Source organism: Puma concolor, unplaced genomic scaffold (assembly GCF_028749965.1).
Source record: "Puma concolor isolate L17-30 unplaced genomic scaffold, mPumCon1.1.hap2 unalloc_scaffold_69, whole genome shotgun sequence".
NCBI classification, from domain to species: domain Eukaryota; kingdom Metazoa; phylum Chordata; class Mammalia; order Carnivora; family Felidae; genus Puma; species Puma concolor.
Genome location: NW_028240279.1, coordinates 15,696 through 32,608, shown reverse-complemented (window position 1 = coordinate 32,608; position 16,913 = coordinate 15,696). Strand labels below are relative to the sequence as shown.

Sequence of the window (16,913 nt, the reverse complement as noted above, 5' to 3'; positions counted from 1 at the left end):
AGCAAGCCAAACCAAAGACAAGCAGAAGGAAGAAAATAATGAAGATTAGAGAGGATATGAGAACAATGACAGAGAAACTCAATGCAACCAAACATTTAGTCTTCGAAAACATCATCAAAATTGACTAGCCAAGAAAAAAAGAGAGAGGACACAGATGACTACAATTAGTAATGAAAGAAAGGATTAACCCATTGAACTTAACAGTAATTTAAAGGCTAAAGAGGGAATACTGTGAACAACTTTATGCCAGAAATTAAACAACTTACATGAAATAGATTCCAAAATGGACACAAGCTGCCAAAATGGAATAAAAAAGAAACAGAAAATCTGAATAGTGTTGCAACACACAAGAAAATTTAGCATTGGAAATTTTCTCAGAGAGAAGGGACTATGTCCAGATGGCTTCTTTGGTAAATTATTACAAATAATTAAAGAAATAATATCAGTCCTACATAAATTATTTCAGAAAACAGAAGTGGGAAAAAACACCAATTCATTCTATGAGGCTAGTGCTACCTTAATACGAAAGCTAGACAAAGACATCACAAGACAAACTCCAGTGGTGATGCCTTGTAATGATACTGGGAAGGGATGAGTTTTAGTAGAAAAATCAAGAGCTCAGACTAAGACAAGTTAAGTTACAAGTTATTTGAGCTATCCAAGTGGAGATTGCAAATAGGTAGTGAATAAACCAAATAGAGATCCAAGGAGTGTTTTAGGTTAGGAATAGCTATCAGTGATTCATTACCATACAGATAGAATTCAGAGCTCAAAAAGTAGGTAAGATCACTTAGAGAACCCATCAGAGCCTTGAGTTATTTCAACGTTTTGAAAGAAGGTACAGAAAAGTAGAAGAGGGGAAGATAAGATGGGGAGAAAAAAACCCCAACTAGTTTTATGATCAGGTTTACATAGAAATGGATCATTCTGCCCACTGTGTGTAGAGTGGATTTAAAAGTAACAAAATTATAGGCAGAGAGAGAGTTATCTAGCAGTCTAAGAAGAGATAAAAAGAAATAGAAAGAAGGGTAGTGATACAGGGCTAAAGAGTAGGAATGGATTTTAAAAATATTTAGGAGTTTAAATAGGCAGCAGCAAGTAATTAAGTGGGTAGAGATTTCTGGCAGGGTCAGTGAAGCAGAAAAAAGGATGATCAGTTTAAAAAGATATGGAATATATTAGATTACAAATTTTATCCTTGAACAGCTATTTGGGGTGGACTGAATAGAAATGTCTCAGAAGATTTAGAATAAAATAGTTTGAAGACTGGGGAGAAGACTGGAAAGAACATAACTGATGGTTCAAACAGATGGTTAAAAGTAGGGGTTCATAAAATCACTCAGGGAGAACACATAAGACAAAAAAGCAAATGGTTCAGATTGGAAGAACTAAGAAATGAAGCGTTAGCCAGCGTATGATCACTTTTAAATTTAATCCGTAGAAGTTTTATTCTACATTCTGACTATTCCTCAGATAAGCATTCTGGCTTCTCTGCTTTCTGTATGAAAACATGTTGATAACTTTAAATTTTAAAAATGAGGCAGGATTTCTTTTTACTTTAGAATGGGTTCTACTCTAAGATACATTTCCTTTCAGCATCAAATAGTCCTAATTTCAAAAATTCTCATATGCACATTCACAGGCAAAGCTCTGCAGAAACGCAGAGAAATAACCACAGTGCTTACCGTTAACTGGTAGGTTATCTGTTAGACTTTGAAGCTCCTCTCCTGTGAGCACGATTCCCATGTTTTCTAGAACAGTATTGACTTTACTTCTTTCAACCTTCCCTCCTCAGGAAAGAGACATAAGGAATGACAAAAAATACTAAAATATGAAAGAACATTAAATACTAGAAATCTATCAGTGCTCTGTTACTATTATATTGAAAATGTTTTTACTATTAATATGAAAAAACTAGGAATAAGGAAAAATAGAATCCTTTTCAGTACTATTAATATTGCTTTGAAACATGAGTACCAAACTCTATTTTAACATCGTGTTAAAGAGCCTTAAGCTTTGCCTTGATGAAACTATGGACAAGAAATAATTTATGAAGGGATTTTGCAACTTAAGCTAAAGACAACTAATTGAATTTGCTTTGTGTCTATGTCAGACAAAGCATTATATAGATGCTCAGAAACATAATACATATACTTCAGAATTTCAGGGAGAGTTTTCATTTACTGAGTAAATATGTTCTTATTCATCCTCGAATAACAAAAAAATGAGACGGGATACAATAGTGACAATTATGCCATTCTAAACCCCTGACAGAACAGTTGACAGTCTCTCTATGCTGGTTTCTTTATCCTTTGATTTCTCTTGTCCAATTCTTCTAAAATTCTCTCCCCTAATCACATTCCTTCATTTTTTTTTCTAATAGTTTTGTCATTGGCCAGAGGGCATGACATGACAGCATTTATTTTGCCCCTGGTGGCCTGGGTTATATATAGAGAGAGAGAGATATAGATTGATAGATATAACTTAAAATCTGCCTTTTCTAATTACTTTAAATATATATATATTTTAAATGCTAGAAGAGAAATTTAAAAAAAATTAAGTTTATATATTTAGAGAGAGAGAGAGTGAGTGGGAGATGGGCAGAGAGAGCTAGGGAGAAAGAGAGAAAGAATCTCAAGCAGGCTCCATGCTGCCAGCACAGAGCCCTGCGCAGGGCTCAGTCTCACGAACTGTGAGATCATGACCTGAGCCAAAATCAAGAGTTGGACGTTCAACCGACTGAGCCACCCAGGCGCCCCTAAAGAGAACTTTTAAAACTTCTCCCATGGTACCATAAAGCTAAGTATTCTAGAAGGCTACTAAAGTATCTTTATGGCTTACCATCAACTGGAAGCTTCTTTAGCAGCCTCTTTTGTTCTTTATCTGTTAGCTCAATACCCATGTTCCTCACAAAATCTGATAGATGTTGCACATTAATATTTTTCCTTTGAAAATATGAAACGTGATCATTCAAGAATTTTATAGAATAATTATTTCAAGTAATAATTTAATAGTGTTAAGCATGTTTCTTCCTAACTTGAGCAAGTTCAAAGATATAATAAGATATATACATCCATACAGAATTGAGAAGGGTCATATATCAAATTTGCTTAAAAATACTGAAAAGTATGTTTTCTTAATCTGACAAGAAGTCAAAGTAGAAGAGAATAGATTTTACCTAAATAACTGTCTGATTAATGAAATATCAACATCAATTCATTTATCCATCTTACCAGAGAATACTATATATTTTAATTTTTTTCTGAAATATGTTATTTGCTCTTGATACTGACAATAAATAAACTTTTTTAAATGAATATAATCTATTGTCAAATTGGCTTACGTACAACACCCAGTGCTCATCCCAGCAAGTGCCCTCCTCAATGCCCATCACCCACTTTCCCCTCTCCCCCACCCCTTCATCCACCCTTAGTTTGCTCTCTGTATTTAAGAGTCTCTTGTGGTTTGCCTCCCTCTCTCTCTGTTTGTAACTATATTCTTCCCTTCCCTCCCCCCATCATCTTCTGTTCAGTTTCTCAAGATCCACACATGAGTGAAAACATATGATACCTGTCCTCCTCTGACTTATTTCACTCAGCATAATTCTTTCCAGTTCCAAGAATGGAAAAAAAAAAAAGCTTTATTTTGCTGTTGCTTGATATACTCTGATTTGGGAATCTATTAATAATGTTGAAGTAAGTATTATTAGTATAAAAACTCCAGAAAGTTCAGAAGTTATTAGTAAGTTATAGGCTTTTAATTACTATATATAAAGGTAAACCGTGGGACATTAGGAGCAAATGTTCCATTAGAAAAGGTTGAAAGCTACAATTTACAAATCAGCAATAGAATGGTAAAAAATATTATTTAAAACTATACTACTACATAAAGTCTGCAGATCTTGGTTTTATATAACTTCCCACTGACCTGTAAAAGCTTTTAATCCACTACACAACTTTTTCATTGTAGTTCTCCCATATACTGTAAGAAGAAATGCAAATAATAAAAAGAGACAGTGAAACACACAAATAATAGGAGAGGAAAATATTCCAGCAACACTTCCGTACTAATAATATTCTCTACTTTTACCCACTTCTTGAGAATGAGTGTAAAGAGGTTAAATATGAAAAATATAACATCAACAATACAACTATGACTTAATTCTTCTATAAAAAAATCAAACCTACAATAGTCAAGGGATAAGAGTCAAAAGCCACTTACTGTCCAGGGTCTACTTTTTAGCTCTCAGACTTTGAAGAACTTTCTTATTTCTATCAGGCCATGACAATGGGTTTATGTTTGGTACAAGCTATTCAAAAATGTTTAAACTTGGGTTTCAGCAGTGATTTTCTCAGGTAATGTGTTCTCATTCAATATTCCCTGGTGTTTTAACAGACCCAGAAAGATTTATTTCCTCCATTTGGATTACAAGATAAATTATTAAGCACTTTGAAGACAAATCCTTTATATTAGCAATTGGGGGGGGGGGCAGTTATCACACTGATAGACTAACAGATTTTATTTCCAATTTAATATTTTTTTTGAAAATTTTATTTGGGTAATTGTAGATGCATATGAAGTTAGTAGGAAAAAATAGAGAGAGATGCCTTGTACATTTTTGTCCAGCTTCCCTTAATGATAAGACTTACAAAGCCATAGAATAATACCAAAAACAGAATACTGGCATTGATACAATCCACCGATGTTATTTAGATTTCCTTAGTGTTACTTGTACTCATGTGTATGTCTCTGTATTATTAAATTCCAGACAATTTTATTACCTGTGTAGGTTCACGTATGCACTGCCACAGTCAAGATACTGAACAGTTCCAGTCCCACAAGGACCCTATTATAACCACATCCACCTCCTTCTGCCTCCACCAATCCCCTATCTCTAAATCCAGGCAAGCTCTAATCTGTCCTCCATTTCTAAAATTTTGTTATTTCAAAAATGATATGTAAAGATCTTACAGTATGTAAGCTCTGAGGTTGGCTTTTTTAGCTCTGGATAACTATCTGGAAATTTGTCCAAGATGTTGCATGAATCAGATAGTGTACTTTTACTGATGAATAATAGTATTCCATAATATGTATGTACCACAAGTTTGTTTAGCCATTTACCTGTTGAAGGAGACTTGGGCTGATGCCAGTTTTTGGCTCTTACGTTCATGTACAGATTTTGTGCGAACCTAAGTTTCAAAGGTGTAATTGCTACGGTAGCTCTATGCTTAGTTTTGTAAGAAACTGGTACTTTTTCTATAGTGATTGTATCACTACATTCCCACTACCAAGTATGAGTAGTCCGGTTTCTCAAGCATCCTCATCAACATTTGGTGTTGTCATTATTTTTTATTTTAGCTATTCTGATAGGTATGCAATGATATCTCACTGCAGTTTCAAATGGCACTTCCTTAATACCTAATGACGTCAAGCATCTCTTCATGTGTTTATCTGATACCTGTATATCCTCTTTGGTGCAATGTATTTTCATTCATATAGTTTCATATATTTTCCCCATCTTCTTATTGGTTTGTTTGTATTTTATGTTGCTGAGGTTTTCTCAAATAAAAAAAAAAAAAACCCCTTTTAATGTTTATTTTTGAGAGAGAGAGAGAGAGAGAAAGACAGAGCACGAGAGGGGGAGGGGCAGAGAGGAAGACACAGAATCTGAAGCAGGCTCCGGGCTCTGAGTGGTCAGCATAGAGCCCAAGACGAGGCTCAGCCAAAGTCAGACGCTCAACTGACTGAACCACCAGATGCCCCTATATTGCTGAGTTTTGCGTGTTCTTTAAATGCCATAGATGCTGCTGCTTTGTCAGATGTATCATTTGCAAATATTTTCTCCCAGACGGTAGGTTGTCTTCCACCATCTCCACACAGCTTTCCAGAATAAAAGCTTTTAATTTTAATGAAGTACAATTTATCAATTTTTTCCTTTTGTGAATCATGCTTTTCGCATAATATGTTTCTAAATCAATTTATTCTTACTAGGCAGCATAAGCATAAATTACATAACTCAAATGTTACCAATAAGAATACAGTGAAAAATATGTCTCCTTTATAAACATCTCCATTGTCAGAATTCTCTTCCTTCTAAGGAACAAACATTGACATTTTTTGTTTATCTTTTTTAGAGATACTCTATGCATATATTTGTATATAAGAATAGAGCTGACTGGTTCTTTTGATGGCTCCATATATTAAATTGACTAGATGTTCTGTAATTATGGAATCAATTTTAAAATGCATCAAAATGGGTATAAATTGCTTTTCCTTGCATTTTCAGATATATTGTTTTAAGAGAATATATCTTGTTTGTTCAAATATTCTCTTCCCCTCTGTATCAAGTCTGTCTTATGGGAGGATTGTACTTCTGTTCCCAATGATATCGTGCAATTTGCTTTGTCAAATGAAATATTTGAGTGTCTTCTGAGTAGAAACTTTAAGAACTATCACATGGCTCCATCATCTCTCTTTTTCCTGTTACAAAAGTGACACTGTCCAGACAGGGACTGTTCTTGCATCCTATGTCCTATAGTAGAGAACAGATGGACAGCCAACCTATGGGCAGTGTCTAATATTGAGTGTCATGCAAAAAAACTCTGTTGCCACTGAGATTTGGGGGTTGTTTGTTGCTACTGCAGCATAGCTAGCTGATAATAGGAACTGGAACCACAGGGCGCCTGGGTGGCTCAGTCGGTTGAGCGTCTGACTCTTGGTTTCAGCTCAGGTCATGATCTCACCGTTCATGAGTTCAAGCACAGTGTTGGGCTCTGCACTGACACTGAGGAGCCTCCTTGGGTTTCTCTGTCTCTCTCTCTCTCTCTCCCTCTTACTCTGCCCCTCCCCTGCTTAGGCCATCTCTGTCTCTCTCAAAATAAAGAAACTTAAAAAAAAAGGAACTGGAACCACAAGTGTGTTGCTGTCTTAGCAACAACAAAAGTAGTAGCAAAAACACCAAAACTATGTGGCATTGGCTCTGGTGCTGGAAGTGTTTGGTGAAGAAATTGTTACTGGAGGCTGGAATGAACCCATGCCTTGCAATGGTGTTGGTGAGTTTAGCAATTTCAACAACTTAGAAGGCAGAAAATGTACTGAATATGCTTGTACTTTAAAAGAAGAAGCTGTGTGGGGCGCCTGAGTAACTCAGTCATGTAAGCCTCCAATTCTTGGTTTTGGCTCAGGTCATGATCTCACAGTTTGTGGGTTCGAGCCCCACATCGGGCTCCATGCTGAAGCCTGCTTGGGATTCTCTCTTTCTCTCCCCCTCTCTGCATCCCTCCTCCACTCCCTCTCTCTCTTTCTCTCAAAAATAAATAAATAAACTTAAAAAAAAAGAAGAAGCTAGGAAATACAGTGTTACTAGAGTATCTGGTTGATATTGGCAGCAACGGACAAGTTACTACAAAAAGAAATGAACCCAGAAAACAACTGGCTGGCTAGCAAGCAAGGATAAAGGAGAACAGAGAGAATCCAGAGATTCAGGGTGCGACATGGCACAAAAAATGAACTAGTTCTCATCTTCTACAAATAGAAGATAACACCTGGAATTTCTTTTAGTGACCAAGGGCATTCAAAACTAAGTCTTCTGGCAAAGGCAATATGAAGAGTGTGATCATCATTCCTTTTGTTGAAACCTCTGATTTGATTAACATGGTGCCTAGTAAATCCTCCAAATTTGAAAAAAATAATTCAGGAACAAGCATCTTAGGTTGTGCTTCTCCCCAGGGAAGTCTGATAAAACTCAAGGGGTCTACAATTAAATCTAATGAGAAGCACATCTCAAAAAGAATTGTAGATGTAACTATTGGCACATTAAGCAAGTTGTAATCAATCAGATAAAAAGTCAACCCTATTTTAGTATAAAACTTAAACTAAAAGGTACTCTGTTCATGACTTAAAGTGGGGTTCCTGCCCTCTACAAATAGGAAGTACGCTAAGAAAGTTGCCCCAGCCCCCAAGAAGGGGTTATTCTTCAATGCCTTCTTCAGATGTGAGAAGAGGAAGAATGGAAAAAGGTAGAACTTCTTCAATCCCATAACCAAGATCCATAAAGAACAATGAGCTGGGAATCTAATCATCATGGTAAGATTTTTCCCAAAGAACTTAAAAATATTTTCAATGCTTACCATCAGTGGGCAGGTTGCATTTGAGATCCTTAATTTCGTCTTCTGTGAGTTTCCATCCCATGGTTTTCAAAACTGAATCAAGTTTATTGGCATTAACAATCCCTCCTTAGAAAAGCAAAATGGTCAAGAAATAGCCAAAGGAAAGAAAAATACAGTTTATATATTTAAATAACCTATGGGCCCACATGGCTGTAGTGTAGGTGGAAATATAAAGGGTGTCCCCTGTCAGAAATATTTTTCTTTTGCAGGCAAGGGATCTTTTTCTAAAATTTTTGTTTGGGGGATTTTAGTTCTTAGAAAGTTCCGTCTGCAGAAAAAAAAACCAAAAACTGAAATCTTGAACTAATTGTCCAAGATGCATTATTATAGTCAATTAGCATGCTGTATAGTTTTTGGATTTAAATAACTTAAATAGGCTCATATATAGCATGACAGTTGACTTGTTTTAGCAAATACATCAAATTGTTGACATATACTAACGTCATTTTCAGCAGGAACATCAAGTGTCTATAGTACAAAGCGGGTCAATAATAGATAATAATAGATAATAGCTCTTTAAAAAGAACCTCTTTCTTTAGTGGGATCATGGGGACAGGTTTACAAAGCATAAGCTTTAAAAGGGCCTGCATTAGTATTTAATAATTCATAGTAATGAAAAACATTATTTTATCTTCTCACTAATAAGTGGGCTCATTTTTGTTTATTTTATTGTCTCAACGCCTAACCAAATTCCCCAAATATTTTCCCTTTAATTTTACTGTTCTGACACAGACTTTATTTTCTCTTATGTAAAATTTATTTAAATTTCTATATGGAGATAATTTGCTCACAGGTCTATATCAGAAGCTAGGAATGATATCAGTATTTAAGGAGGTTAGTGAAGTTCACAATTGGATATCTAGGAGACAGTATAATGTGTCTCTTAGAATCATCTGGCTTGGTATTATGCTTCTCACTTACCACTAAGAGACTTCAAACCATCCAGTAACCTATGCTTGTAGACTTTTCCTTTAGCTACGTGGAAACATAAATCAGGTCATACACAAGTAAGTGATGTGGAGATTCACCAAGGCAGCAAGTCATTATTTAATGTAAGGAGGATTTGTAATTTTCTCTAGAAAATTTCCAATTTACTTTCAAATTTTTAAAAATGAAATAGCCACCAATGTATCCACTCTATTCAGTTATTGACACTTAAGCATGTGAATCTTGTAATCTTGGTGCTTTTTTTTAATTCCTTTTCAGCTCTCTAATGTCCTTTTCTGTTCTCTCACCTGGTTAGCACCCAGTATAACTTTTACAATTCCCCATCTATAGAACCACAACTACAAAAGGTACTTCTTAGCCCTGATGGCAGGTTGTGAATAAAGCAGCAACTGATTTCCAACTAAAAATTAATGGAATTCCTTCTTAAAAATCTTCTCTTGAAATGTTTTTATTGTAAAGAATTTTAAATATATACAAAAGTAGAATGGAAACAATGAATCCCCATAAACACTCAGCTTACAGTTACTGATGTTCTACCATTAGATAGCATCCTTTTAAGGTGAAAACGTACCATTCATTTTTTTAAAAAAATTATTTGCATACATAAGTGTATAAATTGAACCATATCACAATGGCTGTACTTTTTCGGTCTTTGTTTTTGTTTAAGTGCCTTTTTCTGCTTCTTCCTTCTCAGTCTATGGTGCAGCCACAAGTCCCTAGATGATTCATGTTAACAACCTAGAATATACCTACATATTATCTATCAGTATGTGAAGATACATAATTACATGAGTGAAATCATTCATACTAAGTAGTTTTTGAAAGCATTTTTTCTATGCTATCAGAAAGTATATAGAAGTTCTCATAAACAAAATAAGAAATGTGTGCTTCCTTCAAGACCATATTAATATTTTAAATGCTCACCATTAACTGGCAGCTTTTTTACGAGCTCTACACATTCCTTATCTGTGACAGTTACTCCCATGTTTTCCAGAACACCTCCTACATCACTGACATCAACCTCTCCCCCTTCAACATAACAAAATGGTCACAGATTAGTAGAGAGAAGGGCCTAACCACAGCCCCCCCCAAACCTGTTGACCCTTTACAGCTTCAGCTACAATAGCTGAATGAGCAAACACACACAATATGTTAACTGTTCGCCACTGTCATTAATTGGGGGTAGAAATAGAATTTCTCTCTTACGCTTAGTAAAGTAATAGACATACTGATGCAGTTTATATAATACAAATTAGGACACTGTAGGCATAAGATCCATTTATTTTGTAAGGATATTCTCTCTCCCCTAATCTCTTAATGATAACAGAATTTTATCTCTGTGAAAGTTTGCTGTATCATCAGCTATGCTAATTCAAATTTAGGCTTTCAAAATCAAGAATAGTGACTATTCTTGGCAAATATTCCAGAAACTAAGAAATTTGCTACTATAAATTCACACAGAAAAATTAGTGCTAAAATGCAAATGTTCTAATGTGTAATTCTGGGCAACTGTATGCAGATATTCATCAATATAGAAGAAAAATGGGTAGAATAGAATAAAAAAGGGAATGTAAAAATGATGGTTCTACATAAAAATATAAATTAGCTAAAGAATAAAGACATTAGATTTATAGAAGCTTCTAATTAACCTGTAATAGTTTCCACTGCTTCCATCAATTTTTTGAGCTCAGTCTTCCCATTAGCTGTAAGAAATACCATAATTTGGCAATATTATAAAAAGATAAAGGAGCTAAATTAAGAAATAGAGATTCTCCCCACAATTTAATCTCACCAGCCAAAAACTTTTATGCAATGGATTGCAAAGAATTCATTCTATGGTAGATAGAGGGTTTACCCAAGAAAGCTTTCTCTGTCTTACACTTGCAGGAATGTTACGGTAGGCTAAGTATGTTGTTGTTTGGTCTCTGATAGCCCTTCTGATGCAAATGCAAGGTTCTTCCCATGATTGATGTTGAAAACATTTTTCATGTTCTATCTTTTACTAATACTTTTCTTTAGTTATTTCAACTATTAACTTGGAATGGCTGGTTATGTGTTCTCAATCTTTTGTTACCAGCACATGCATAAAGTTTGGGTAAATGTTTCTACCTTTCTATGTTTGGGAAAAAAGAAATCATTAGCTAAAGCTAGAGAGTTATAGCAATATGGCATTGTGCCAATATCAGGAAGGATTGATCAACCCCCTAAGACCAGCTACTTTATTTACTGGGCCAAGTACAAAATGAAAACGTGGGACCCCTTGTTCAAAAATCAGGAAGAAAAACTTTGCTTTTTTTTTTCTTCCACAGTCTTGTTCCCAAACTGTCATGGTGGTGTTTTTGTTTTAGTTTTTGTTTATAAGTCAGCTGGTAAATGTTGCACTGTCACAGGCATGGCATCTTCTAGGGTTGAGTGCAGAACCTCACAGGCACCCTGGGTGGTCCCATTACTCAGCATGCACGAGGCTCACTAGCAGCAGACTTCCTTCCTTCCTCCTGCCGCCAGAACCACACATCTGAAAAGTGAGTCACGTGTCTCACTTTCCAATGCACTGGTTGCCTCAACTCACTATGGACAGGCGACTCCCAAGAGTAATGCAGCCTTGACGTGGGGACACACTAGATACCTGGAAGGGGATGAGGAACAGGCTTGACCCTGCCAGCCCAAAGTGGGGACTGCTGCTGCCACGTCTTGTCACAAGATGCCTTCAGGTACAGGTTGCCAATGCCAGCCCTCCCTGCATCCATGCCCAGGTCCCTGCTGGGGTCAGGGGATGCAGATGTTGCCAGGCATGGTGGTGAAAGGGAGGTTGGCCATACCAGAGGCTGTGGAGTGGTTGACCCAGAATACATCCTGGGGACTAAATGGCAGCGGCAGTCACATGCCTGAGCCAGGGTGCCAAGCCCCAGCCATGCTCTAGTTTCCCATCAGACTTCAATTAGGAAACACAAATTCAAAGATAGAATTGTGAAGACTCTCTTGTGGCACTTGGGCAGCTCAGTCGGTTAAGCGTCCAACTTCAGCTCAGGTCACGATCTCACGATCCGTGGGTTCGAGCCCCGCATCGGGCTCTGTGCTGACAGCTCGGAGCCTGGAGCCTACTTCAGATTCTGGGTCTCCCTCTCTCTCTGCCCCTCCCCTGCTCACGCTCTGTCTCTCTCAGTCTCCAAAATAAATAAACATTAAAAAATTTAAAAGCAAATTATGAAGACCCTCTTGATGGCCAAATCAGAGCACTAAACCCCAAGCATGGCACTCTTGAGATCACGGCTGTGTCCAACTAACCTCACTGGTTGCACACCACCATTCCCCAAAGCAAAATAAAGGAAGGCCTACAATGCCACAAATCTATAAACCAAAAGCCTCAAGAGGATAGCTGACTGCATAAACCATAACCCCTGTTCCTTAGGTCTTTCTAACATTTCTGAGTGATGTTTTAAAACATAATGAGAAGGTAAGTGATTCGACTTGAAGAACGTGAAGCTGGAATGGGCAGGTGACAGAGAAGCCAAGCATGTGCAAGAGAAGCAAAGAAGCCCAAGACTACACCTTTTTTCTGCTAACGAGCCAGTTTCCCCATTGCGGAACTCAAGGCTTGTCTAAGTTGTGGTTGGTTACAGGCTCCTTTAGGCATTAACAGTCCTCAGCTGGGGACAAAGCAAAACTATCTGCTGCAATCTGGTGTTGGGCTTGTTACCTGGAAATATATACTGTTAACCTCAATGAAGATGACTAGGAAACAGTTTTCCTTTATGGATTTATTTTGATTTGATTTCATTTTATTTTATCTTCTTCAGTTCTAGTCTCACGGAGACTTTTTAGGGAAGGTCTCCTGGGCTTCAAATCACATGGTGCATGTATATTTGAGGCAACTGTCAATGAATACAAAACAAAACACAAAAAGCAGCTAACTACCTACCAATACTCTGATTTCCTCTCAGAGCATAGAATCATAAATGGAAGTGGATGCCCAGACAGATACTACATCTCTACCGCCCCACCTCCGCCTCACATTTATTTAGGTGCAGCCACGTGACCGGTTCTCCACAGAGGAATGGCTACGGAAATAACGCGTGCACTCTCTCTCCTTCATGCTCTCCTTTCCATTCCATTATTAGACAGAAACGATGACAAGGCCTTAAAAAGGAATCCGAGAGGCAAGGAACCTGGGTCCCTGGATCGCTGAATGGAGAAGAGCCACTGTCCATTACCCAAAGATACTCTCGCCTTGGACTTTCACGGGGGAAAGAATTTAACTTCTGCTGCATTTACCCGGGACATAATTTTAGGTTTGTTTTTAAATAAAAATGTAGTTTACCCTAAACAATACGTGATCTGTTCTTAAATGAAGACTGTTCATCCCTATCTTTGCAAATGCTTCTAATTTCTTTTGGTATACCAAATATCACTAGTTAATATACATTCTCTTACACAAGCTCATAAATGTAAACTCCTAAGGCTCATTATTATCTACAATGCTTACCACTAAGTGGCAGATTTTCTGCCAGAGCTTCACGTTCCTTTTCTGTGTGTTCAATTCCCAGATTTTCCAGAACATTGTCTAGGTTATATTGGCTTTAACCATTCCTCCTTAAGAAACAAACAGGAAGTAATCATGAAAAAAAAATTACGTGATTTCCAAAGATTATATATAATTTTTTTTCTCACATGCATTTTAGTATGATAAAAAAAACAAAGAAAAAGTACAATTTATTTGTATTAGTGAACAGGCATATAAGGTTGACTCAGTAAATCACCTAAAATGATGTCAAGAACAACTTAGATAAAATGTTCTGAGGTTGGGGGTGCCTGGCTGACTTAGTCAGTAGAATGTGTGACTCTTGATCTTGGCGTCGTGAGTTCAGGCCCCACATTGGGCATTTAGCCTACTTAAAAAATATTCTGAGGTTGAAGCATTACTGGGTGACAGGCTGTGATTATGTGTTTAAAGTTACTATTTGTAGTATTAAGTAATACTCATCTGTTAAAAGAGGGGCCGAAAGAATACCAATGATAGGACTGTCCCCATGGGGAAAACAGAGAGAGTACTGTGCAGGTCTGTCCCCAAAACAAAGCCAAGGTATCAGCTGAGAGGGATAGTTCAAGATTCAGATCATCAATGTTCTGCTATTGCAATATACAAAAAGTGTATGAAAGATGAAAAGACTATAAAAATGGATTCAATGCTCTCGAAGAGAAAACTGTCATGAACAACACATTCACCACAAAATTCTCCAAGAATGTTGCTGACTGGAATTATTCCAAGTATCTGGGATGTCAGGAGGCCAAGTGCCACCTGCAAGAGGCTTCTCTCATTAAATAGCAGCAAACCTTCTACCCTTTTCCTCTTTCCCTTCCTACTTCCCCTTCTGGTCTCTTTTTCTAAGGACCTACAGGAAGAGGAAGTAAAAAAGCATTTTGGCCACAATACCATGCTTCTTTTCCACATTTGCTGTTGCTGCTATTGTTGTTAACTGGTCTTTAGGAAAGAATGTTTTAGAGAAAATAACTTGAGGGGCGCCTGGGTGGCTCAGTTGGCTGGGCGTCCGACTTCGGCTCAGGTCATGATCTCACAGTTTGTGAGTTCGAGCCCCGCGTCGGGGTCTGTGCTCACAGCTCAGAGCCTGGAGCCTGCTTCCAGTTCTGTGTCTCCCTCTCTCTCTCTGCCCCATCCCCACTCATGCTCTGTCTCTCTCTGCCTTAAAAATAAAATAAAATAAAATAAAATAAAATAAAATAAAATAAAATAAAATAAATAAATAAAAATAAAAAAGAAAATAACTTGATTTGTGCCATAAAATTATTAAAGGTCACTCCAAAATCCTTTGTATTGTTGTTGGGCAAACGCTCAGAAAAACTGCCTATGATATTCTGTATATTATGTGTTGTATAAATTAGATTTCAAATGATTCTTTGGGGGTGCTATTTAGAAATATTCTCCAAGAGTGAATGGATCCCTTGCAATACTATACCATGGGTGATTATGCAAACGTGCTTAACATAATGAAATAAAAAAATCTAAATACAGGAATGTAGACATGACTCAAAACCTGGTGGTAAGATGTTTGTGTTGATATTTGTGTTGACATTTAGCAGACTTTTCTGCTAATCATGGTTCTTAAATACCTTTTACAGACTTCACACCATCCAACAATCTGTTCTTATACACCTTTCCAGCAGCTATTAGAAAAGAAAAACCATAATTTATATCCAAAGGAAAAGAACATGGACACACAGTTTTTGGGCAACTGGGTAATTCTAGGAGCAATCTTTTTTACTCTTTCCCTAGGAAATCTGTTCTATCTCCTCATCAAATAAAAATTATTTTAGGAAAAAAATTGTGACAAAAATGTACCCAGTGTTCAGCAACCAAGAAGACTGCTGGGAAGACTATACTGTGCAGGAAAAAAAAAAAAAATCACTACTTCTTTGTGTCCCCTCCCCCTTTTTTTTTTAACCTGTGTCTCACTTCCCTCAGTTTCCTTCCTATCATGCAGGCCTCTCAGGGCCGTGACTGGGTAGTGTTATTACAACCTGCATCAACTCTGATGGCAATATGGTTATGGTTAAAGAGCTGGGTTGACAGATTGAATCTGTACGTCAGCAAACTTAATTTGTTTTAAAAATTATTTTCAGTACTTTTTAGGAGAAACAAAGAGACAACAATTTAGAACTGCTGACAATGGGGCGCCTGGGTGGCGCAGTCGGTTAAGCGTCTGACTTCAGCCAGGTCACGATCTCACGGTCCGGGAGTTCGAGCCCCGCGTCAGGCTCTGGGCTGATGGCTCGGAGCCTGGAGCCTGTTTCCGATTCTGTGTCTCCCTCTCTCTCTGCCCCTCCCCCGTTCATGCTCTGTCTCTCTCTGTCCCAAAAATAAATAAACGTTGAAAAAAAAAAAAATTAAAAAAAAAAAAAAAAAAAAAAAAAGAACTGCTGACAATGACCCCACAAAACCAATGTCCCCGGAAAGGCTGTTCTGAGACTTAAATGGCTCACCGTCGATAGGTACCGTCTGTCTCAGCCTCACTAGTTCCTTTTCAGGGAGCTCGATCCCCATGGCTCCCAGGACCTTTAGCAGATCGTTGGCATCAATCTTTTTTCCTTTCAAAAGACAGGAACATCAGTGCGTGACAATTTGGAATCTAATGATTCCAGATAATGAAAAAATGATCACCTTCGGCTCGGAAGTAGCGAGCGAGTAAAAGGAAACACATACAACTACACAGAATCACAGGGAGGCCACAAATAGAACACAGGTCCTTAATCTCCTAAAAGGCATACTCTCTTAGTGATGGATCTGTGTGCATCTAATGCAGCAGAGGGTAGATTTGCTTTTAAGATTGGCCAGCAAGTTAGAATGATGGAAATCATGGAAATTTATAACTTTGGCAGGGGAACTTAGAATTCTGGGGAGATCCTAAATTATGTGATTTTTCTCTTCATATATGCCTATCAAGGTATGGGATTATTTGAATATTAGTGAGGTAAGTGATATTATTGCTTTATTAAAAACATTTGGGCCAGATTTCTTACCAAGACACAGAATCGTCATTGTATTTTTAAAATTTAAGTTGTACAAATAAATACAGCCTAAGACTCTGAAAACAAGTATTCAATGAGACATAATATAAAGACATATAAACAGTTTGGGGCAGTTGAGGAGATATTTTTAAAATAGTACAATTTTATAGTAACTTGCCACTCACCAGAAAACATTTTCAATGCATCCATTAACTTTTTCACTTCAACCTTCCCATTATCTGTTAAGAGAGCCACGTAAATCAAATACAAATCTAA

At 37.2% G+C, this 16,913-nt stretch overlaps 1 protein-coding gene and 2 long non-coding RNA genes across 3 annotated transcripts in view; all 3 read right to left on the bottom strand.

The window, feature by feature from the left end:
- The window catches only part of LOC147571050 (EF-hand calcium-binding domain-containing protein 13-like), a 28,472-nt gene extending 25,570 nt beyond the window's left edge, over positions 1-2,902 (bottom strand). The window contains exons 1-2 of the mRNA XM_086696663.1: positions 2,842-2,902; positions 1,686-1,787 (exon numbers count right to left, since the gene is read on the bottom strand). Of these exons, the coding sequence (XP_086552789.1) occupies positions 1,686-1,787; positions 2,842-2,902 (163 nt within the window). The remainder of the gene's footprint in view (positions 1-1,685; positions 1,788-2,841) is intronic.
- A 1,024-nt stretch (positions 2,903-3,926) lies between these two features.
- Positions 3,927-9,099, bottom strand: LOC147571049 (uncharacterized). The gene is made up of 2 exons (XR_015247747.1): positions 8,130-9,099; positions 3,927-3,981 (listed from the first exon to the last, which is right to left on the bottom strand). It is a non-coding gene; the product is annotated as an uncharacterized LOC147571049 (long non-coding RNA).
- A 941-nt stretch (positions 9,100-10,040) lies between these two features.
- Positions 10,041-16,877, bottom strand: LOC147571048 (uncharacterized). Its single transcript, XR_015247744.1, has 6 exons — positions 16,823-16,877; positions 16,113-16,217; positions 15,243-15,296; positions 13,600-13,706; positions 10,766-10,819; positions 10,041-10,145 (listed from the first exon to the last, which is right to left on the bottom strand). It is a non-coding gene; the product is annotated as an uncharacterized LOC147571048 (long non-coding RNA).
- Positions 16,878-16,913: the final 36 nt, after the last annotated feature.